Genomic DNA, 25,240 nt, shown 5'->3' with positions numbered 1-25,240 from the left:
TTTCTTGCAGGAAACTGGAGATAAACTAGCAATAGTCTACAGCTTGTTAACAATTTTAACATTTCTCAAATGAAACAAATTTTTAGTTTATTACAGTTTCTATTCTATAAATTCAACTCTTTTCAGATAAAAACTTAAAGAAATGTTTAGCATGCAGTTTCGTATTATGTATAAAATTTAAGAAGTAAGAAAATTCCATTGTAGAACCAGACATATGTAAACGCTATGTAAAGTTTATCATATAACTATGTTGAGCTATATAAAGGCTATTTACTGCTCCTTACTTGCTATGTAATAACTATGTAACTTGCTACATTACATAGTTGAGTCTGTGTAAAGCATATGCCATTACTATTGCAATACCATTTAAAGGTCACATAGCTCTCTGAAATAGCTTATGAATGTGAATGTGATATCTTTCGAGTTAATACATTTACTTAGCTTACGCAATGTCCTTTAAAGGCTCCAAACTTTGAACATAAAAGCACTCTGTATATGGAGAAATGAAAAAGAAAGCTTTTATTCCGATGTATTCAATAGGTTGTGAGAAAAACCAATCAACGGATTACCTTGTTTGATGCTCTCTGAGTCTCGTAATCGGCCTTATTCCAAAAGGAACATGATGCATTACTCTCGAAAATTACACACTCCAAGTCAGCACTTAATCCTTTCAATGAACTCCAGTATCTTTCGAATCTTGCTCCGTAGAAAGATTGTCATCCTCCGCCATCTTGGATAACACGTGAGAGACAGGATCGGGAACTAGTGCGTCCTTTTCGTTCTGGTCAGCAGTCAGCAGCATGGCGCTTATACATAGGGCGTCCATAGGGCGGTGAAACGGGCATTCCGCTCTTGGTCCAATGTGCGATGCGGAGAAGGACTGGCACGAGCGCTCCTTCCGCGTTTCCGGTGCAATTAATGGCTGCCAAAAACATCCTCTTGACGAACCAGAAATCAAGTTTTCTTTCTTTATTTTTGGGCCACCATTAGTGTATATTTAAAGGCCTTTTTGATATTTCTGACCTAAAACTCAATACTATTTTGTCTGTCAAGTATTTTCGTCGGAAGCTGCTTAAATTTGACTGAAGTAAGACAGTGTCGAATGCAGGTATGTCACGCTTACCGTGACCAAGGGTAACCGGTCGTTTCGCCAACGTGTCAGCTCGCCAACGACCTGTTCGCCAACGTATGAAGTCTATTTGCCAACGTCTAATAATGTCAGTTCGCCAACGTCCAAAATACTTTGTGAAAAAGATCTGAATTTTATTTACAAATTACCAAAAGAAGATAATGTGACCTTTGATCCAAGATGAATTGTTTGATTCGGCTTGAAAATGTTCCTTTCACTCTCCCCAATCTCTCTCTCTCCCTCTCTGTCCACGGCTTTATTTGTGAACATAAACCGGCTGTAAAACCTTTTTATTAAACATTTGCGTAGTTAAAGAGCCATCGAGTTGAAATATGTTTGTTTGATCACTGATTAAATATTTGCGGCAAAACTTTTTCCTTCCCCCACTCAACTATTAAATGTTCCCCCTACAGCCTGCTTCTCTACCGGTCTCTTTTCTCCCTGTTACGGGAAGAATTAGAAACGCGATAAAAACAATGTGAGCTCATTAACTTCACTTGTGCGGCATGTTGCAAAGGAGGTGAGAACTTTTTCAACTTAAATAGCATATTGTTTAAACGTTTAATGATATGTAACTACAAGAAAGAACAGATAACACCAACAATATCTGCCAATCAAATTCCTGCGATTTTGATCCGGCTTAATCAGGCATTGCTGTATAAAAGGGCTGTGATTTTCTGTTCAATTCAACCCACTCATCTTATCGAAGTATTTTCGCTGATCAAATATGTTTACAAGAGTCACTCGAGATGGAAAGCTATTATTGTACCTATTGCAATGGCTGCGACAAATGACAACATCGACGTTGCAACACGGGAATTTCGAGACAGCAGTATAGAGATGCTGTTAAGACCGGATTAGAGGTGGTTTGGCGATGCCTATATTGCAGTGAGATCACTGATCCAATTGGGGAGAGTAGCAGAATCGAGGAAGAGATGGATGCCTTTGACATTCCGCCATCTTTTGGTATGCTTGTTTTTCACAATACTAAAGGTGATGGAATGTTCTTAAACAAAGAGCTTTCCGTGAATGGAATCAGTCTGCGAGGAATCTGTGTGTTGAGACTAGAATTGCTGCTTGATGAAAAGCATCTCATAGACGAGACAGTCAAATTTTCCTTCCTTTTTTTTAGGTCATGTTAGATGAACTGACTGCTGCACCTTGTCCAGCCCTCCCTAAGCCTGCGCATGTGGCTAGAGCTGCCAACCGACTCCGGCAGAAACTCAGACCCGAGCAACCAAAAGATCTGGACTTCGAACTGGTCGAGGAATGTCTCCCTCCCAGTTTCTTCCAAGCCGACCTAACAGTTAAGCAGAAAGGCATCTGATCTTCGCCAGACAGGAGCAGCTAAATACCCTGGCCAAGGCTAAATCCTGGTACATGGACGGAACCTTCAAGCTTGTGCGACACCCATTCAAGCAGCTACTGACGGTGAATGCTTTCGTCCGATCCGGGGAATATGCAAAGCAAGTCCCACTTGTGTTTGTCCTGATGGCCAACAAGAAAGAAAAAGACTACAAGAAGGTTTTAATCACTGTTTAGTTATAAATTAATAAAACCGAGAAAACATTATGCAGTCTATTGAGCATTAAAATAAAGATAAAGACAATGCAATATTCGGAATCGAACTGGGAAAACAGTTTCCAAGTATTATAGTAAGGAATCGAACTCGAAAACGTTATGCATATGCAGCTTCCAAGTATTAGTAAAACTATCTAAACCTCTTTCTACTAATCAATATCCTAGCATTTGTGTCCGATAAAAAACTGAAGCAGTATCGAAACAGGCGAGGCTATTCGACAGCTGGGAGAAGTACGAAAGGAAAGAGAAGACCGCCGCACAGTTGCTGAAAACGTGCTCACATCTCAACGGCCCCACTCGTGGAAACTGAAGAAGTCAGTAAAAATCACAACCAAAAAACGGCTCCTTTAGGAGCCACCAAGTTTGCAAAAGAATATGACCAGCAATAAACTATCAATAAAGAAAACTAATAAAATTTGAGGGGGGATTAAGGCGCATTGAAAGGTTCAATAACAAATATTGGCGGTTCACATCAACAATCCCTCTCATGAAGTGAATTGCAAGTTATCTAATTGACAATTTTTCTCAACGAAAAAGGTGCTTTTGGACGTTGGCGAACATACGGTGGTGAAACGACCGGTATTCTGACCAAGCCATGTTCCGCTGCTTCTTTTAGGAGTACTCCACATTACTCCACTCTAAATTTTACATATGTTTAAGATCGATAGCTTTTACATAACATAGTAAAAAACCAGGTGGATATATTTGGATATAGCAGCGTTTCAGAACTTCAAACTTGCTCACTTAAAATCGCTCGCGACGAATCGGATTCCCCACCGCAGTCAATTTTACCAACAATATTTTAAAACTATTTGCAAGATTTCACCCGCTTGGGAAAATCAACAAACAACAAATACGGTTTAATCAGGGCGCTTGATAATTTAAATAAAATACGAGTAAAGCTTGCTGTTAATACTCTGTCCGAAAAAGTTTGCAAAGACATGGCTTTGCATGAAAACACCACAGAAAAGATACAAGAACTTATGAAAATGTGAAATGCTTTGGAATGTCTTCAAAGATAACAGTCCACTGCAGTCAATAACAGATCAACGTGTTACCAACTTAAACCAACTACTTAATTACTTTAAAGCCTGGAAACAAACATTCCACAGAAGGACAGATGTGTAAGAACACTTCATAACATGGCAAACAATGTTTGATCTCGAGGTAATATATAGACTAAACTTAAAATGGATCACAGCAAAACAATGCAAAACTGATAAGTTATTGTAAATACCATGTCCTTGCCCCCTTAGGTATAACTATGCAAAAAAGCCATACTATTCCATGGCAACTCCTTCATATTTTGTACCATCTGAGGACAAAGCAATGATTCCAGTTCCTTGTAGAATATCCTCCCCTGAAGAAAAGCAATTTGTAGCCTATCACTACTGCTACGTTTTAAGACTCCCCATCCTCTCCCAAACCCCATATTGTTTTCTTTGCCTTTGTGCAGTTTGGCCCCAACAAATAAGCTAACCTGTGGCTGATCAATATGATCACATTTTGTTCCACAGTGTGAAACATAAATAAAATAATTAAGAGCATGAGCCCTGGAACATACCATAAAAAATAACAATGACTGTATTTATTGTTAGGCTTGACTAGCAACACCACACAGAGAACTTAAAAAATATAGCATAACTATTTCACACTCAAGGATCACAGGCATCTATTTTTGGGGGTCTGAGGGCTTATTTAAAGAAAAGAAAAAAAAATGTGTCCGATCTAGCCCTTTTACTCAATCAAATAGTACATATCAATACAGTAACTCTCTGTTTCATATTGTTTTCAAGGTGTCAGTAAAAGGTCTTAAAGGACTTCTACATCTGCATCTAGTGAATACATATTGCAGAACTCGGCAAGGTCCCTTTTTGACTTGTGGCTGTTTCTGCTTAGGTGGCCTCATACACCACGAGCCTTTTTGGAGATATCACCGCCAAGCCGGCCACGTCTGCTGAATAATTTTTATGGTCAAATATTTGTTAATCCCTCCTACGTGATTCAGTTTTTCATACATGTACTATCTGGCTGTTTCTGTGATTAAAGTTTTTAATTTCACACAGAATTTGTTTCATTTGTTAGCCTTATTTTGGGGTTGAGAGTTTGCTTTGTAAATTTCTCCCCCTCATTCTACAGACTAACCCTAACTTTTGTGTATGATGTTTCCCCAACTCAGCCACCATTCACACACAATATTCCCCTCAAACTACCTGCTAATTAGTGAATGTTTTAGTTAGTGGAGAGAAACTCCTTCTTGTAAGGAGGATTCTTTTATCAACACCAATTAAGAAAGCTACAAAGGTTGCTAGGTTAACTGCTGCTTCATGTATTACTATTAAATAACCAATCTTAATTTCACTTGGACAGTTCATCTTTAATTTAATATGGCTCCTTCGTGGGGCACCAGACACAAATGGTAACATAATTATTGTTTAACTACTGTTTGCAAGACGTTATGTTTTGGTGTGATATTGTTTCTTGTCGCCTGTTTCCATTATTTTATGTCATCTGTATTTCGTACACGTAGTAGATGTTTTTGCCATACATTCCGACTCCCCTCAGAGGGTTTTTGATTCAAATGCTTAACCACTCTGCAAAATTCCAGTCTTATTGATTGAGTTATAGAGACTATAATCCAAAAAAATACATTTATCACTCTTTTGTAAAGGTCATTCAAAAAATGAGGGCGCTAGCATTTATGACTTTGTAATATCTTGTCTCATACTTCCAGTTTCATTTTTTTTTTTTTTGATTTTGCAAATTAGAAGATTGTAGGACTTATTTTCAGATAATTAATGGTAAGAGGTAACAATATTTAGCTCTATTTTCTATTTTGTTTTGAAAAGACAGAGAACGAATCGAACACCTTACGCGGATCTGTGATCAACTCTGCACAGTCTTCAGGTAAGAAAAAATAATTCGAAATGTGACAGCCAAGGCTCATATGAAAGAAAGCTTGTCGTCTATTTTGTGTTTCAATATTCAAGGAAACGGTTCTTCATGGAAACGGTTTGATCCTGAAATTTTAGTTTGTTGTAATATTGCGCATATTTGACACGATTGAGTTTCTTCTCTTCACGCACGTAATGAAATAGGAAGGGGTTTTTGCCTCTAATAGCAAATATGTTGTTTCAAAAAACTGTTCGCTGGAAAAGGTGGCCTTTATGAATTCATAATAATTATAGCGCTCTATTACTTGGTGTAACAGCGAACTTATTTTGCCTGGGTGGCTTTAGAACGAGGAACATTCATAATAATTATTGCGTACATGCTTTTTCTCTGTTGTAAAAGCGAACTTGTTTTGCGTGGTTGGCTTACAGAACGAGGAATATTCATAATAATTATAGCGCGCTTTTACTTGGTGTACATTGTTTTGGGTTCTTGGCTTATAATATTCATAATAATTATAGCCCGCTATTACTTGGTGTAAAAGCGAACTTGTTTTGCGTGGTTGGCTTACAGAACGAGGAATATTCATGATAATTATTGCGTGCTTTTACTTGGTGTAAAAGCGAACTTGTTTTTTGTGGTTGGCCTTCGAACGAGGAATATTCATAATAATTATTGCGTACATGCTTTTTCTTTGTTGTAAAAGCCAACTTGTTTTGCGTGGTTGGCTTACAGAACGAGGAATATTCATAATAATTATAGCGCGCTTTTACTTGGTGTAAATTGTTTTGGGTGCTTGGCTTATAATATTCATAATAATTATAGCGCGCTATTACTTAGCGTAAAAGCGAACTTGTTTTGCGTGGTTGGCTTACAGAACGAGGAATATTCATGATAATTATTGCGTGCTTTTACTTGGTGTAAAAGCCAACTTGTTTTGCGTGGTTGGCTTACAGAACGAGGAATATTCATAATAATTATAGCGCGCTTTTACTTGGTGTAAATTGTTTTGGGTGCTTGGCTTATAATATTCATAATAATTATAGCCCGCTATTACTTGGTGTAAAAGCGAACTTGTTTTGCGTGGTTGGCTTACAGAACGAGGAATATTCATGATAACTATTGCGTGCTTTTACTTGGTGTAAAAGCGAACTTGTTTTTTGTGGTTGGCTTTCGAACGAGGAATATTCATAATAATTATTGCGTACATGCTTTTTCTTTGTTGTAAAAGCCAACTTGTTTTGCGTGGTTGGCTTACAGAACGAGAAATATTCATGATAATTATTGCGTGCTTTTACTTGGTGTAAAAGCCAACTTGTTTTGCGTGGTTGGCTTACAGAACGAGGAATATTCATAATCATTATTGCGTACATGCTTTTTCTTTGTTGTAAAAGCCAACTTGTTTTGCGTGGTTGACTTACAGAACGAGGAATATTCATGGTAATTATTGCGTGCTTTTACTTGGTGTAAAAGCCAACTTGTTTTGCGTGGTTGGCTTACAGAACGAGGAATATTCATGGTAATTATTGCGTGCTTTTACTTGGTGTAAAAGCCAACTTGTTTTGCGTGGTTGACTTACAGAACGAGGAATATTCATGGTAATTATTGCGTGCTTTTACTTGGTGTAAAAGCCAACTTGTTTTGCGTGGTTGACTTACAGAACGAGGAATATTCATGATAATTATTGCGTGCTTTTACTTGGTGTAAAAGCGAACTTGTTTTGCGTGCTTGGCTTATTAAGGACGAGGTACATTCACAATAATTATAGCGCGCTTTTACTTGGTATAACAGCGAACTTGTTTTGCCTGGTTGGCTTTAGAACGAGGAATATTCATAATAATTATTGCGTGCTTTTACTTGGTGTAAAGGCCAACTTGTTTTGCGTGCTTGGCTTTAGAACGAGGACTATTCATCGTAATTACTGCGTGCTTTTACTTGGTGTAACAGCGAACTTGTTTTGTGTGGTTGGCTTATTAAACGAGGAATATTCATAATAATTATTGCGTGCTTTTACTTGGTGTAAAAGCGAACTTGTTTTGTGTGGTTGGCTTATTAAACGAGGAATATTCATAATAATTATAGCGCGCTTTTACTTGGTGTAAATTGTTTTGGGTGCTTGGCTTATAATATTCATAATAATTATAGCCCGCTATTACTTGGTGTAAAAGCGAACTTGTTTTGCGTGGTAAGCTTATAGAACGAGGAATATTTAATGGGTTGCCGTATGGCAATCCCAGTCGGAAAGTGTTTGGCATTTGTTCGGTGTTTTTTTTTTTTTTTCCTTCCGTGTCGGTAAAAGTCTTGCCTGTCACTCCCCTGGTAAGTGATGGTGTACATAGAGCCTTCTGCGCGTATTTTCTTAGGATCGAGAGGGTAGTGGAACTGCGTAGATTTCTCTGGTGGCAGGCTAAGTTAATGATTCTACTGTGTCCAATGGCGTCGAAAGTGATGTAACGCGAATGGCGTTTTAGTGGATCCTTAAACAAAATATACCCTTATGGAGCTCAATAATGGAAAGTCAGTTGGATAAACTAGGCAGGCGGTGAAAAACCAACACCTGGAATCTCAAAAGCGAAGAGTAATGGACCTCGACAACAATCTATCGCCCGTCGAGTCGAAATCAAAGTGAGCTGTATTTCTTAAAATAATATTTACCAACTGTGCTGTTATGTAGAACACTGAAATCAAATGGAAAATTCTCTGGTAACTTATGGGTTCAACAAAGACAGAGAACGAATCGAACACCTTCGATCACGTGGATCTGTGATCAACTCTGCACAATCTTCAGGTAAAAAAAAAATTATTGGAATTGTGACAGCCAAGGATTATTTGAAAGAAAGCTTGTCGTCTATTTTGTGCTTCATTATTCAAGGAAAAGGTTCTTCGTGTAAACGGTTTGATCCTGAAATTTAGTTTGTTGCAATATTGCGCATATTTGAAACGACTGAGTTTCTTCTCTTCACGCACGTAATGAAATAGGAAGGGGTTTTTGCCTCTATCATGTTTTATGATATGCGAGCGTAACTGGATAGTTTTTATGGCAATAGTAAAGCATTATCTTGTCAAAATGAGGTTAGCGTCTTTCTGGTGTGTTAAGTTAATTAAATCGCGAGTTTGTATTTGCCGTCTGCCGCGTAACCTTGATTTCCACTCTCAAAATTACCTCCAGAACCTACTTTTTGCGTAGAATAAGCTCTTAGAATGATGTTCTTATTTTGCATAAAGCAAGCTAACAAAATCTGTACCTTGCTGAGTTCGCATTTGTTAGCGTTAACAGTATTTTCGGTCCGCTGCTTCTGTTTGATGAGGGTATATTGTTTTGGTCTCCCATCCAAACACTAACCCTGCAGGACAGGGTTTAACTTCAGTGAACTTTGGTATTACAAAGCTGTCAGATGTTCAGAGGGCACGCTTAAACTTGTGGTGTAAAGAAGTTGTGAGGGAACTTGAAAATTATCAACATGTCAGCCCAGAAGCCAATGTTTCTCGCTTCTCTTTTATTTGTTATTCTTCAGAGACTGGAATGTTGTAGTTCAATACCACACAATTCAGTGCCTTGTGATTTTCTGTAACACGTACCACAGGCAACCCAGTGTATGCTTCACGGAAGCATCTCGTTATAATAATTATTGCGTGCTTTTACTTGGTGTAAAAGCTAACTTGTTTTTGTGGTTGGCTTGTAGACCGAGGAACAATCATTATAATTATTGCGTGCCTTTACTTGGTGTGAAAGCGAACTTTTTTTTCACCAATAGAACCATTGGAATGACATAATTTTCTATTAGTACCAATCGTACCATTGGTACCAATGGACCATCGGAATTGCCCCGTAGGCTGTACCCAGCTAGATCACATGAGAAAATAGTTTCACCAGTAGAACCATTGGAATGACATCATTTTCTATTGGTACCAATGGTAGGATTGGTACCAATAGACCATCATAATTGGGAAAATAGTGAAAGTCCCCTTAATGAAATGCATATTCACCAACAGAACCATTGGAATGACATTCTTTTGAATTGGTACCAATCCTACCATTGGTACCAATGGACTATCGGAATTGACGAATCGTATCCGTTTGTGTATATTGGACAAAACTAAATTGTGACGCAGATGAACAATAAAGTAGCTGCTATTTCCAAAATGATGGAATTACCTGGTGATACAAAACCTTGTCTTGGAGAGTAAATTTTTGACTCAGCAGAAACAATGGTCAACCCCGGGGTCAACCTCAAGAGTTTGGGCGATTGTGATCTTTGTTTTTGACTTTGCTCATTTCTTGTCAAACTCTATAACACTTGACAGAAAAAGAAACTTACGAAAACCCGGTACCTTGCCATCATTTGACACAAAATTAATCATGGCGCCCGCTGAATTCCGGCGATGTCACTTTCGATTTTGCGATTAATTTGTGCAACCAAAAGTACAATAACAAAATTGAACGTAGCAGAAATCTCCCCAAAATGTTTGTCGCTGATCGTAACTTTTTATATTCTATATTCACGGTTCAAAGTTAAAGTTGTTTTCATGTCGTAAATATGTTATTCTCGAACGACCGTCCAGGAAACTTCCCTCTGCTCTTTCTAAAAACTGTGTATCAATTTACTTTTGCATCAATATTTGTTTTTGCATAGAGCAAGCTAACAAAATCTGTACCTTGCTGAGTTCGCATTGGTTAGCGTTAATAGTATTTTCGGTCCAATGCTCCTGTTTTACAAAGGGGTATATGTTTCAGGTCACCCATCCAGATACTAACCCCGCCGGACTCCTGCAATTAACTTTAGTAAACTTTAGTATTACAAAGCTGTCAGATGCTCAGAGGGCACGCTTAAACTTGAGGTGAAAGAAGATGTGAGGGAGCTTGAAAATTATCAACATGTCAGCCCAGAAGCCAATGTTTCTCACTTCCCATTTATTTTCTTCAATCTTTCTGGGTTCAGTACTTTGCTAGTAACCACATGTCTTCTCAGGCTATTTACCCAAGACTTCTATCATGGCACTACAATGATAGACAATACCAAATCAATATCGTGCACTGCTAGAGCTACATATTATGCAAGGACAACTTGAATCTCCTAGAAGACAACACACAGCTCAGTTGACATTTTATATGGAATAAATTGCTGTTTTACTTCACTACCACATGTAAGCAATGCGTGTCTAAAATTTCCAAAGAGGACAGGAATTTCTTCTTTCCGACAAATGATTAATTAATAGGCTGGTAGCCAGGTTTTTAACCTCAGAAAAGGATCTGTTCGTCATGCGAACGTGTGAGGACCTGTGAGCCAAAGGGCCTCTGCTGGTATGACTTCTGGGTGACCCCTTAAATGGTCTTAATGACCCCCCAACTTGAAAAAAAATTGTCTGGAACGGTGCACTTACCACAGGCAACCCAGTGTACCCTCATGGAGGGTCTCGTTAAATTTAAAACAAGAACCCAATTCAAAGATTTTGGCATGAATTAAATGCTTAGGTTCATGCAATAAAAATATGTAACTGCTTCAAAATCTGTCATCTAATTGTTTTTGTCTGTGAGCTATGGTAATAACTGTTAATAGCTTGACTACAATGAATTTTTTGTAGATTCCAGCACATTTCTGATTTGCTGGAATATTATTTTATAGGAGCAGCATAATTATGTATGTGTTGTGTATTTTCTGTTTCGAATCTACGTATAAACTATGTTGAAACCATTTTTATTTTTGGACACAAAAACCCCATAACATAGCCTTTACATATGCTACGTAAAGGTTCCATTTGACTAGATGAAACATAGCATTTCCTTTCAAAATATACACATGAGGCATACGTATAACATAGCCTTTGAATAAGGCTTCTGTATCCAATTTATGTATATCATAACATACCATTTACATAAGGTCGTTAAATAGGATTTACATAGATTACACAGTGTCTGGTTCTACAAGGGAAGGTACAAGACATGACTGCCTGATTACCACTAATGACAAAAAACTTTATAGTTAAACAAAGTATTCAATGATCTTTGGTAGTTCTTTATACAGACAAGAAAATGATGCCTGTTTTTGTTGTGGATTTGACTGCTTAGAGTAAGAAGCTTAGTAAAGTCACTCCTGATAAATTTAAAAAGTTACCAATGGCTGAATTGCCTTAAAGGAACCAAAAGTTAAAACCATCAAGGAATAAAATTAACTGGTGGGAAAAGGCCGAGGAAAATCATGAAAAACTGGAATATCCTTGAAAAAAGCTGGAAATTAATACATGATCTTCACATGCTTTCATTTAATAGCATGCAGGAATGTCTAGGAAATCTAGAAAGCAGCATTTGTAACAAGCTGGAAAAAGCTGGAAAAACCTGATTTGATCCCAGATTATGATTTCTGGAATAAAGCTGGTAATTTCTTCCCTAATTAGCATGTTTCATTAACATTCTAGAATTTTCCAGAAAAGGAAACTGGTAAATTCCGGGAATTTCTAGAAATTTTTTTTGTCATATCCTAAGAAAAATTCTGGAAATAACCAGAATATTCCAGATTTGTTTTGCAAGGGTCTGTAATCAATCTAAATGAATGGCGTTGTTATTGCAAACCATAACTCGATCGAATCCATCTCGGACAGGGATAAATTCTGGCTGGGATTCCAAGCGTAAAACTAATAAATCGTATCTCATCTATTCATAGACATAGCCACTGTTGCTTTCCGACTTTCTGTTTGTTTAGTGGTGGGAATTTCCTTCAGAACACAACCAACAAATTTGCCGCGTAAAGTAACCATTACTGAAGGTATCATATTACTTTCCGGTAAATTAGTAATACAGGCTGAGAGGGCTGCTCCTAATGCACCTTTCTGTCAAGTCTGAGAAAAATCAGGTGCAAACTACTTAAGTTTTTTTTTTTTTTCAAAAAAATGGTTCAAATGCTGGGTGACCCAGGCCTTAATTTTACTTGAGCCACAGCATCTCTAAGGACATGCAACTAATTGCTATCGAAACAATATTTTCCAACAGACTCTATCCGTAAGGCAGGTAAGGCCAGGGAAGCTTTTTTTAAATTTCAAAAGGCATGACAACTGATCCCAACGGTCTTAATATCCGCCAAGAAACGTATAAGATTTCAGTTTATTATTTACAGTCTTTTCAGTTATTTTTCCGTTACTCTTAGCATTTGAATTCAAATTTGTTGTAACTACCATATTTTATCACATTTTTCCAGTATTACGTCAACGTCCACTTACTATATATGTGTACAGAAAAGCAATCCAATGTAAACTCTCATTGTACCTGAAGAAGGCTATTTTCGCCAGCCGAAAGATAGTACACTACTAAAATCAAATCTACGCTGTACCGGCTCTTGCTTAAAATATTTACCTTCTATATAGCCCATAAATGGGGGTACCCCCGACCGGGCTTTAAAGCGAGTAGACATTAATAAGGGTTTGTTATGGCTAAAACTGATTGAGTGCATTCATGGTCATTTGCTTTGTGACTTGCTCAATTTTGAACCTAAGCGGATTCAAAAGTTAAAACCTTCTTCCTTCAGGAACAATTCAAGATATGTCATTTACTTACTTTCTCTATGGTTAAGGAAAGAATAGAGGGAATTATGTACAGTTGGATCACACAAGAAACAAACAAATAATTTATTATACACCGCTCAAGCTAATGTTACTTATTACCTTGCAACGGCAGACAAATAACTTATTACATCCGGCAAGCTAATATTACTAAATACCTTGCAATGTTCCTCTTGAAAACCTTCTGAGCAGGAATACTGAATACGGCTGAAAAAAAGTTAAGGGATAAATAATACCAGTGGATCATTTAGATGCATCATTTGCAACTGATCATGAGTGACAGTGGTCACTTCAGAAAATAAATATGTAGGGAATTCTTAGTCACTAACTTGATCCAAACTGGGTAAAGAGAAAACAAAAAGTAACGCAAAATTCATCAGAACTGGTTTATCAGACATAAATTACTTGTTTGTGTTATTAAGAAACGAGTAACTGCAGTGAGCAACTTACCAAAATGGATCTAATCGATGTGAGGTCCTCGACAACAAGAAATGACTCTGCAAAATTTGATGATTTAATGTGGTTATCCATGCAAATTATATCGAATCTTGTAAGAAAACGTTTAACTTTCATTACACAAATCATTTATGCCTAGTATGCAAACAGAGTGGAACTGGAGCGGAAAGCTGAAAAGTTCTCAAGAGAACGGATCGAGGTGAGATGACTGTTCATGATTGCTAGGAACAACTCAAAAAATACATGGTTTCGTTCGGCGAGGTTCAAAGTTGTAATGAGAACGCATACATGTACCTTATACGAGGCTCTGGTCTTGCTTAGCTTTAACTAAGACTTTAAAGCGAATAGACATTTCGGGTTTGTTATGCCTAAAACTAATTGAATGCATTCTTAATCGTCATTTGCTTTGTGACACCCTCAATTTTGAATCAAAAACTAAAAACCCTCTCTATTCAGGAAGAATTCAAGACACATCATTTACTTACTTTCTAGATGTGCAAGAAAAGAATGGAGGGCAGTATATAGTTCGATCACACAAGAAACAAATAATTTAGCACCGTGACCCCTCAAGCTAATTGTTACCCATTACCTTGAAACGACAGACGAATAACTTATTACACCCAGTAAGCTAATATTACCAAATACCTTGCAATGTTCCTATTCAAAACGTTTTGAGCAGGAATACTGAATCCGGCTGAAAAAAAAATTAAGGGATAAATAATAGTGGTGGATCATTTAGATGAATCATTTGCAACGGATCATGAGTGACAGTGGTCACTTCAGAAAATAAACATGTAGGGAATTCTGACATAGTCACTAACTCGATCCACACTGGGTAACGTCGAGAAAACAACAAAAAGTGACGCAAAATTCATCAGAACTGGTTTATCACAAGTAAATTACTTGTTCGTGTTATTAAGAAATGAGTAACAGTGAGCAACTTACCAAAACGGATGCTAATCAATGCGAAGTCCTTGACGACAAGAAATGACTCTGCAAAATTTGATGATTTAATGTGGTTATCCATGCATTATCGAATCTTGTAGGAAAACTTTTAACTTTCATAACAAAATTCCCTTATGCCTAGTATGCATTAAAAATGTAGAAAGGGAGCGGAAAGCTGAAAATTCTCAAGAGAACTAAGAAATGAAGCAGCAAGGAGAAGTCATTTCATACTCGAGCAAACAGCGCAACTGATCAGTGAAGCAGTCCAATTTGAACACTGATCGAGGTGAGATGACTGTTCCATTGCTCCGAAAAACTCAAGTAATGGTTTCGTCCGGCGAGGTTCAAAGTCGTAGTGAGAACGGGTACATTATACGATGCTCCGATCTTGCTTACCTTTAAGTAAGACTTTAAAGCGAGTAGACATTAAGGGTTTGTTATGGCTAAAACTGATTGAGTGCATTCATGGTCATTTGCTTTGTGACTTGCTCAATTTTGAACCTAAGCGGATTCAAAAGTTAAAACCTTCTTCCTTCAGGAACAATTCAAGATATATCATTTACTTACTTTCTCTATGGTTAAGGAAAGAATGGAGGGAAGTATGTACAGTTGGATCACACAAGAAACAAACAAATAATTTATTACACCGCTCAAGCTAATGTTACTTATTACCTTGCAACGGCAGACAAATAACTTATTACATCCGGCAAGCTAATATTACTAAATACCTTGCAATGTTCCTCTTGAAAACCTTCTGAGCAGGAATACTGAATACGGCTGAAAAAAAGTTAAGGGATAAATAATACCAGTGGATCATTTAGATGCATCATTTGCAACTGATCATGAGTGACAGTGGTCACTTCAGAAAATAAATATGTAGGGAATTCTTAGTCACTAACTTGATCCAAACTGGGTAAAGAGAAAACAAAAAGTAACGCAAAATTCATCAGAACTGGTTTATCAGACATAAATTACTTGTTTGTGTTATTAAGAAACGAGTAACTGCAGTGAGCAACTTACCAAAATGGATCTAATCGATGTGAGGTCCTCGACAACAAGAAATGACTCTGCAAAATTTGATGATTTAATGTGGTTATCCATGCAAATTATATCGAATCTTGTAGGAAAACGTTTAACTTTCATTACACAAATCATTTATGCCTAGTATGCAAAAAGAGTGGAACTGGAGCGGAAAGCTGAAAAGTTCTCAAGAGAACGGATCGAGGTGAGATGACTGTTCATGATTGCTAGGAACAACTCAAAAAATACATGGTTTCGTTCGGCGAGATTTAAAGTTGTAATGAGAACGCATACATGTACCTTATACGAGGCTCTGGTCTTGCTTAGCTTTAACTAAGACTTTAAAGCGAATAGACATTTCAGGTTTGTTATGCCTAAAACTAATTGAATGCATTCTTAATCGTCATTTGCTTTGTGACACCCTCAATTTTGAATCAAAAACTAAAAACCCTCTCTATTCAGGAAGAATTCAAGACACATCATTTACTTACTTTCTAGATGTGCAAGAAAAGAATGGAGGGCAGTATATAGTTCGATCACACAAGAAACAAATAATTTAGCACCGTGACCCCTCAAGCTAATTGTTACCCATTACCTTGCAACGACAGACGAATAACTTATTACACCCAGTAAGCTAATATTACCAAATACCTTGCAATGTTCCTATTCAAAACGTTTTGAGCAGGAATACTGAATCCGGCTGAAAAAAAAATTAAGGGATAAATAATAGTGGTGGATCATTTAGATGCATCATTTGCAACGGATCATGAGTGACAGTGGTCACTTCAGAAAATAAACATGTAGGGAATTCTGACATAGTCACTAACTCGATCCACACTGGGTAACGTCGAGAAAACAACAAAAAGTGACGCAAAATTCATCAGAACTGGTTTATCACAAGTAAATTACTTGTTCGTATTATTAAGAAATGAGTAACAGTGAGCAACTTACCAAAACGGATGCTAATCAATGCGAAGTCCTTGACGACAAGAAATGACTCTGCAAAATTAGATGATTTAATGTGGTTATCCATGCATTATCGAATCTTTTGTTAAAACGTTTAACTTTCATAACAAAATTCCCTTATGCCTAGTATGCATTAAAAATGTAGAACAGGAGCGGAAAGCTGAAAATTCTCAAGAGAACTAAGAAATGAAGCAGCAAGGAGAAGTCATTTCATACTCGAGCAAACAGCGCAACTGATCAGTGAAGCAGTCCAATTTGAACACTGATCGAGGTGAGATGACTGTTCCATTGCTCTGAAAAACTCAAGTAATGGTTTCGTCCGGCGAGGTTCAAAGTCGTAGTGAGAACGGGTACATTATACGATGCTCCGATCTTGCTTAGCTTTAAGTAAGACTTTAAAGCGAGTAGACATTAAGGGTTTGTTATGGCTAAAACTGATTGAGTGCATTCATGGTCATTTGCTTTGTGACTTGCTCAATTTTGAACCTAAGCGGATTCAAAAGTTAAAACCTTCTTCCTTCAGGAACAATTCAAGATATATCATTTACTTACTTTCTCTATGGTTAAGGAAAGAATGGAGGGAAGTATGTACAGTTGGATCACACAAGAAACAAACAAATAATTTATTACACCGCTCAAGCTAATGTTACTTATTACCTTGCAACGGCAGACAAATAACTTATTACATCCGGCAAGCTAATATTACTAAATACCTTGCAATGTTCCTCTTGAAAACCTTCTGAGCAGGAATACTGAATACGGCTGAAAAAAAGTTAAGGGATAAATAATACCAGTGGATCATTTAGATGCATCATTTGCAACTGATCATGAGTGACAGTGGTCACTTCAGAAAATAAATATGTAGGGAATTCTTAGTCACTAACTTGATCCAAACTGGGTAAAGAGAAAACAAAAAGTAACGCAAAATTCATCAGAACTGGTTTATCAGACATAAATTACTTGTTTGTGTTATTAAGAAACGAGTAACTGCAGTGAGCAACTTACCAAAATGGATCTAATCGATGTGAGGTCCTCGACAACAAGAAATGACTCTGCAAAATTTGATGATTTAATGTGGTTATCCATGCAAATTATATCGAATCTTGTAGGAAAACGTTTAACTTTCATTACACAAATCATTTATGCCTAGTATGCAAAAAGAGTGGAACTGGAGCGGAAAGCTGAAAAGTTCTCAAGAGAACGGATCGAGGTGAGATGACTGTTCATGATTGCTAGGAACAACTCAAAAAATACATGGTTTCGTTCGGCGAGGTTCAAAGTTGTAATGAGAACGCATACATGTACCTTATACGAGGCTCTGGTCTTGCTTAGCTTTAACTAAGACTTTAAAGCGAATAGACATTTCGGGTTTGTTATGCCTAAAACTAATTGAATGCATTCTTAATCGTCATTTGCTTTGTGACACCCTCAATTTTGAATCAAAAACTAAAAACCCTCTCTATTCAGGAAGAATTCAAGACACATCATTTACTTACTTTCTAGATGTGCAAGAAAAGAATGGAGGGCAGTATATAGTTCGATCACACAAGAAACAAATAATTTAGCACCGTGACCCCTCAAGCTAATTGTTACCCATTACCTTGCAACGACAGACGAATAACTTATTACACCCAGTAAGCTAATATTACCAAATACCTTGCAATGTTCCTATTCAAAACGTTTTGAGCAGGAATACTGAATCCGGCTGAAAAAAAATTAAGGGATAAATAATAGTGGTGGATCATTTAGATGCATCATTTGCAACGGATCATGAGTGACAGTGGTCACTTCAGAAAATAAACATGTAGGGAATTCTGACATAGTCACTAACTCGATCCACACTGGGTAACGTCGAGAAAACAACAAAAAGTGACGCAAAATTCATCAGAACTGGTTTATCACAAGTAAATTACTTGTTCGTATTATTAAGAAATGAGTAACAGTGAGCAACTTACCAAAACGGATGCTAATCAATGCAAAGTCCTTGACGACAAGAAATGACTCTGCAAAATTTGATGATTTAATGTGGTTATCCATGCATTATCGAATCTTGTAGGAAAACTTTTAACTTTCATAACAAAATTCCCTTATGCCTGGTATGCATAATTAAAAATGTAGAAAGGGAGCGGAAAGCTGAAAATTCTCAAGAGAACTAAGAAATGAAGCAGCAAGGAGAAGTCATTTCATACTCGAGCAAACAGCGCAACTGATCAGTGAAGCAGTCCAATTTGAACACTGATCGAGGTGAGATGACTGTTCCATTGCTCCGAAAAACTCAAGTAATGGTTTCGTCCGGCGAGGTTCAAAGTCGTAGTGAGAACGGGTACATTATACGATGCTCCGATCTTGCTTACCTTTAAGTAAGACTTTAAAGCGAGTAGACATTAAGGGTTTGTTATGGCTAAAACTGATTGAGTGCATTCATGGTCATTTGCTTTGTGACTTGCTCAATTTTGAACCTAAGCGGATTCAAAAGTTAAAACCTTCTTCCTTCAGGAACAATTCAAGATATATCATTTACTTACTTTCTCTATGGTTAAGGAAAGAATGGAGGGAAGTATGTACAGTTGGATCACACAAGAAACAAACAAATAATTTATTACACCGCTCAAGCTAATGTTACTTATTACCTTGCAACGGCAGACAAATAACTTATTACATCCGGCAAGCTAATATTACTAAATACCTTGCAATGTTCCTCTTGAAAACCTTCTGAGCAGGAATACTGAATACGGCTGAAAAAAAGTTAAGGGATAAATAATACCAGTGGATCATTTAGATGCATCATTTGCAACTGATCATGAGTGACAGTGGTCACTTCAGAAAATAAATATGTAGGGAATTCTTAGTCACTAACTTGATCCAAACTGGGTAAAGAGAAAACAAAAAGTAACGCAAAATTCATCAGAACTGGTTTATCAGACATAAATTACTTGTTTGTGTTATTAAGAAACGAGTAACTGCAGTGAGCAACTTACCAAAATGGATCTAATCGATGTGAGGTCCTCGACAACAAGAAATGACTCTGCAAAATTTGATGATTTAATGTGGTTATCCATGCAAATTATATCGAATCTTGTAGGAAAACGTTTAACTTTCATTACACAAATCATTTATGCCTAGTATGCAAAAAGAGTGGAACTGGAGCGGAAAGCTGAAAAGTTCTCAAGAGAACGGATCGATGACTGTTCATGATTGCTAGGAACAACTCAAAAAATACATGGTTTCGTTCGGCGAGATTCAAAGTTGTAATGAGAACGCATACATGTACCTTATACGAGGCTCTGGTCTTGCTTAGCTTTAACTAAGACTTTAAAGCGAATAGACATTTCGGGTTTGTTATGCCTAAAACTAATTGAATGCATTCTTAATCGTCATTTGCTTTGTGACACCCTCAATTTTGAATCAAAAACTAAAAACCCTCTCTATTCAGGAAGAATTCAAGACACATCATTTACTTACTTTCAAGATGTGCAAGAAAAGAATGGAGGGCAGTATATAGTTCGATCACACAAGAAACAAATAATTTAGCACCGTGACCCCTCAAGCTAATTGTTACCCATTACCTTGCAACGACAGACGAATAACTTATTACACACAGTAAGCTAATATTACCAAATACCTTGCAATGTTCCTATTCAAAACGTTTTGAGCAGGAATACTGAATCCGGCTGAAAAAAAAATTAAGGGATAAATAATAGTGGTGGATCATTTAGATGCATCATTTGCAACGGATCATGAGTGACAGTGGTCACTTCAGAAAATAAACATGTAGGGAATTCTGACATAGTCACTAACTCGATCCACACTGGGTAACGTCGAGAAAACAACAAAAAGTGACGCAAAATTCATCAGAACTGGTTTATCACAAGTAAATTACTTGTTCGTATTATTAAGAAATGAGTAACAGTGAGCAACTTACCAAAACGGATGCTAATCAATGCGAAGTCCTTGACGACAAGAAATGACTCTGCAAAATTAGATGATTTAATGTGGTTATCCATGCATTATCGAATCTTTTGTTAAAACGTTTAACTTTCATAACAAAATTCCCTTATGCCTAGTATGCATTAAAAATGTAGAACAGGAGCGGAAAGCTGAAAATTCTCAAGAGAACTAAGAAATGAAGCAGCAAGGAGAAGTCATTTCATACTCGAGCAAACAGCGCAACTGATCAGTGAAGCAGTCCAATTTGAACACTGATCGAGGTGAGATGACTGTTCCATTGCTCCGAAAAACTCAAGTAATGGTTTCGTCCGGCGAGGTTCAAAGTCGTAGTGAGAACGGGTACATTATACGATGCTCCGATCTTGCTTAGCTTTAAGTAAGACTTTAAAGCGAGTAGACATTAAGGGTTTGTTATGGCTAAAACTGATTGAATGCATTCTTCATCGTCATTTGCTTTGTGACACCCTCAATTTTGAATCTAAAAACCCTCTCTGTTCAGAAACAATTCAAGATACATCATTTACTTACTTACTTTCTCGATGTGCAAGAAGAGAATGGAGGGCAGTTTTTACATTGTAGTTCGATCACACAAGAAACAAATAATTTAGCACCGTGACACCTCAAGCTAATTGTTACTTATTATCTTGCAACGACAGACAAATATCTGATTACACTCAGCAAGCTAATATTACCAAATACCTTGCAATGTTCCTCTTTAAAACCTTGTGAGCAGGAAAAATGAATCCGGCTGAACAAAACATTAAGGGATAAATAATACTAGTGGATCATTTGGGTGCGTCATTCGCAACTGATCATGAGTGACGGTGATCATGATCACTTTAGAAAATAAACATATCAGGAATTCTGACGTAGTCAGTAACTTGATCCAAACTGAGTAAAGAGAAAACAACAAAAAGTAACGCAAAATTCGTCAGAACTGGTTTATCACACATAAATTATTACTTGTTCGTGTTATTAAGAAATGAGTAACAGTGAGCAACTTACCAAAATGGGTGCTAATCGACGTGAGGCTCGACAACAAGAAATGACTCTGCAAAATTTGATGATTTAATGTGGTTATCCATTTTAACTTTCATAACACAAATCATTTATGCCTAGTATGCAAAAAGAGTGGAACTGGAGCGGAAAGCTGAAAAGTTCTCAAGAGAACGGATCGAGGTGAGATGACTGTTCATGATTGCTAGGAACAACTCAAAAAATACATGGTTTCGCTCGGCAAGGTTCAAAGTTGTGATGAGAACGCATACATTATACGAGGCTCTGGTCTTGCTTAGCTTTATGTAAGGCTTTAAAGCGAGTAGACATAAAGAGTTTGTCATGGCTAAAACTGATTGAATGCTTTCTCAATCGTCATTTTGCTTTGTGGCACCCTCAAGTTTGAATCTAAGCGAATTCAAAAACTAAAACCTTCTCTGTTCAGGAATAATTCAAGATACATATCATTTACTTACTTTCTCAGAATGGTGGGCAGTTCATGGTTCCATCACACAAGAAACAAATAATTTATTACACCCTCAGGCTAATGTTACTTATTACCTTGATATGTTCCTCGAGTCGTTGCAAATGAATTAATGGCAAGCAACATTGGTTGATTGTTTGCGTGCGCGGTGCGTGCCTGCGTTCGTGACAACCAGCCAAGCTTCTGAATGATCGTGATCACTCAGAAAATAAACAGTTAAGTTATGCATAAAAGGAATGTGTGCCGACATAGTTACTGACTTTAATCCAAAGAAAAGAAAAGAGAGGCGAGAAGGAAATTTATTACGCATGCATTACTTGTTCTTGCTATTAAACAATGAGAAACAGTAAAGAGTTTAATTTAAAGCAGGCTTATAAGGCATATTATGTGATCACAATGTACAACTAATTAAAGAACAGAAAGCAGTATAGTTCAATCAAAGAACAAAAAAATAATCAATTAGGAGTGTCTCATTACCTGGCAAAGTCTTCGTTGGAACGTGTTGAGCAGGAACAAGGAACCCAGCTACAAATAAATTAATGGTAATCAATATCGGTGGATTGTTTGCGTGCGTGCGTCAGTTACAACTGAATGACCGTGACCGCTACAAAATAAATGTAAAAACAATACCGACATACACGCATGATGGAAATGTGTAATGGGCCCGAGGGAAGGAGTTGATACAACACAAGTTGCGTTGACAACGGGCAACGGGGGTAGGACAACTTTAAAATCAGAGTCCTGGGCAGGAATCAAACCTACGACCACAGGCAGACAAAGCTAAGGATGCGAGAGCGCGTGACGTCACGCTATTTTGAGACAGTCAACGAATCGAGGAAAATGTTCCATTAAAACTTCAAATCGCGTTGTTTCTTTTCGAAAACTCATTTTATGGACAGCTAGATAAATAAAGTTCACTCAGCTACTATTTTCTACGTTGTCCTGGATGATTTGATGGTTTTTTGGGACGCTTCGATTTCCTCTTCAGATCACACGCGTCGTCACATACGATATAAATAGTCTATTTGCAACGAGGTTATGCGCATGCCTTGCGCATGCATCAAATGGGATTCCTAACGGACCAATCAGGCAAAAGTCTCCATTGCTCATCATATTGCGAAAAGCAATGGAGACTTTTGCCTGATTGGTGCGTTAGGAATCCATTTGATGCATGCGCATAATCTCGTTGCAAGCAAGATGGTTGCCAGAAAAGAAGACAACAAGTCATCGAGCTTTCTCGGCAAAGGAAAAGAATCGATCGCTTGTTCTTTTTTTCTGGAAGATTCTAACTTTCAGCTGGTAGCCGCGTTTGCAAAGGTGGGAAATGATGAGGGGTTGCAAAACTTTCCTCCACCATGCGAAGGACTTTTTAGTGTTAGAAGAGTCTTAGAAGCTTGCGTGGCTCCCTTCGCCTGTTGGCGAATAAGTTGAAAGCGTGCAAGTGATGTACCACTATAAAATTGGCTGTCGTGTTTGCGGCAAAAAACACGTTGTTTTGCCTTTCGTAAAAACAAACAAAAATCTTCTTTGTAGAGGCTTCTATTGTGCTGAAAAAAACTGAGAAAACGCGCAGTCGACGAAGTGAATCAAGACAGCGGGTCAAGTTGGTTTGAGCCATTAATTTTCTTGTTGTCAGTTTCATAAATATTTTGAGAGTAAGTTTACAAGTATGACAGAAATGTTGTTATTTGTTTATGTTCGGCAGGAAATGAAAGCTCAGTCTTTAAATGCAGTTAGAACTTTTACAACTGCAACAGCAACAATCGGTAAGCTTAAGTTATATGTAAGTTACTTAAGTTTGTGACTGGAAAGTATGTATACATCCAGATACAGTAAAAACCCGCGTGTAAGAACCTTCATTTTCCCAAGTTTGGCAAAACAAGTTCTTATATTTGGGGGTAGTGATTGGCAATTTAGGCTAAAGTAGGTTCTTCATTAGGTTCCTAAGTTTTCAGTAGAAACCATTCCTGTACAAGCAGAAAAAATAGGTTTGATCCTTTATAATACAACATTTATTTATAACTGTCTTGTCATGAGCCTTGTGCAAGACTAACTAAAAAATTATATACACTATAAACAAACATTTTGCATACAAAATAAAATACTTAATGGAATAAGTAAAAAATGCAAAAAAAAGTCCTTTTGCCTTAATTTTCTGGTCACATTCATTTTATGATGGAACGACATGCTGGTCAGAGCAAAAATATAGCTTTTTTTAGGCTCAAACACGAGGCAACGCAAAAACTACACTGAAGGAATCCGTGCAGGCCTGTCATTAACTTCTATCGAGAAGAAATCTGGACGTTTGCCTAAGCAAAATGTTTTAAATATGGTGTCATTAAGGGGTCAAAAAGAGCCTAGGCCACGCCCAGATTGGTCCCTTTAAGGAGGTTTTAGTCCTTAAAAGGACCGGGATTCTGCTAACTTTGTTAAGACTCAGTTGAAAGACTTAAGTCTCAAGCTCCAGTCCAACCCGTCTTTGTCATCGAAGAATTGCCCAAGACGGATTTTTGCCCTAAAAAGGTCACCTAGAATTTTCGAGACCTTTTTTCTGGCTGAAATTTTCGAAAGGTAAGTTTTTATCCTTATAATTTTCGGATCACTAGACTTTCAGCTAGGAAATCCGAACAGATGAAAAATTTTTAGGGGATAAAAATATGCCTTTATCTGCCGTTTAATTACTAAAATACGTTAAACAATGCTATGTTTAAGTGGTTTTGAACTACATTCTCGTTGGGTGCCCCTGATACTATACGGGAAGCTGCGGGTTTTTTCAGATCCGATGAGGTTCGTAACATCAGAATGAGTCACATCTCTATTGATGACAGGTACCTGACAATCAGAGTGGAGAAAAGCAAGACAGACCAGGGAGATGAGGTTGTGATTGCCCAGTCAAACAGTGGTGTCTGTCCAGTTTCGATACTCAAAAGATTACTTAAGCATGTTAGATATTAACCCCCACTCTAACGAATTTATCTTTAGAAGTCTAGTCCAAACTAAGGGTGCGTTCGATTGACCGTATTCCGGAATAGGAATACATGGAATATAAGTTATAAATCATTCGTTTTTAGGGAGATTCACATTAAAATTGTCAAACATCTGCTAAAATGCTGTTTCAAACATATTTTTATTATCCTTGTGGCTTCGAAACGCGCCAAACATACCGTTTTAATCATCTCTCCACGTATTCTTATTCCGGAATAGGGTCAATCGAACGCGCCCTAAATCGTTTCATGAGCTAATTCCAAAATGATAAACCAATTTCGTACACG

General features: G+C 37.3%; 2 protein-coding genes and 1 pseudogene across 17 annotated transcripts in view; 1 reads left to right on the top strand and 2 right to left on the bottom strand.

The window, feature by feature from the left end:
- LOC137996442 (tetratricopeptide repeat protein 28-like) overlaps nt 1-23,117 on the bottom strand; it is a 102,944-nt gene extending 79,827 nt beyond the window's left edge. For 2 of the 16 annotated variants that reach the window (XM_068841835.1, XM_068841836.1), the window contains exons 1-15: nt 21,021-21,169; nt 20,463-20,510; nt 19,227-19,275; nt 18,496-18,543; nt 18,197-18,245; nt 17,546-17,592; nt 17,254-17,302; nt 16,526-16,573; nt 16,226-16,274; nt 15,575-15,621; nt 15,283-15,331; nt 14,555-14,602; nt 14,255-14,303; nt 13,604-13,650; nt 13,312-13,360 (exon numbers count right to left, since the gene is read on the bottom strand). The gene's annotated coding sequence lies outside the window, so the exon portion shown is untranslated. The other 14 variants (XM_068841837.1, XM_068841854.1, XM_068841838.1 and 11 more) reach the window with 14 other exon arrangements.
- Nucleotides 20,570-25,240, top strand: part of LOC137996454 (uncharacterized) — a 17,120-nt gene continuing 12,449 nt past the window's right edge. The window contains exons 1-3 of the mRNA XM_068841875.1: nt 20,570-20,748; nt 21,608-21,667; nt 23,674-23,734. Of these exons, the coding sequence (XP_068697976.1) occupies nt 23,677-23,734 (58 nt within the window). The 5' untranslated portion in view covers nt 20,570-20,748; nt 21,608-21,667; nt 23,674-23,676. The remainder of the gene's footprint in view (nt 20,749-21,607; nt 21,668-23,673; nt 23,735-25,240) is intronic.
- Nucleotides 24,799-25,240, bottom strand: part of LOC137996447 (uncharacterized) — a 4,243-nt pseudogene continuing 3,801 nt past the window's right edge.

Source organism: Montipora foliosa, chromosome 3, assembly GCF_036669935.1.
Source record: "Montipora foliosa isolate CH-2021 chromosome 3, ASM3666993v2, whole genome shotgun sequence".
Taxonomy (NCBI): domain Eukaryota; kingdom Metazoa; phylum Cnidaria; class Anthozoa; order Scleractinia; family Acroporidae; genus Montipora; species Montipora foliosa.
The sequence above is the reverse complement of the archived record's forward strand: the minus strand, read 5'-3'. Positions and strand labels throughout refer to the sequence as shown.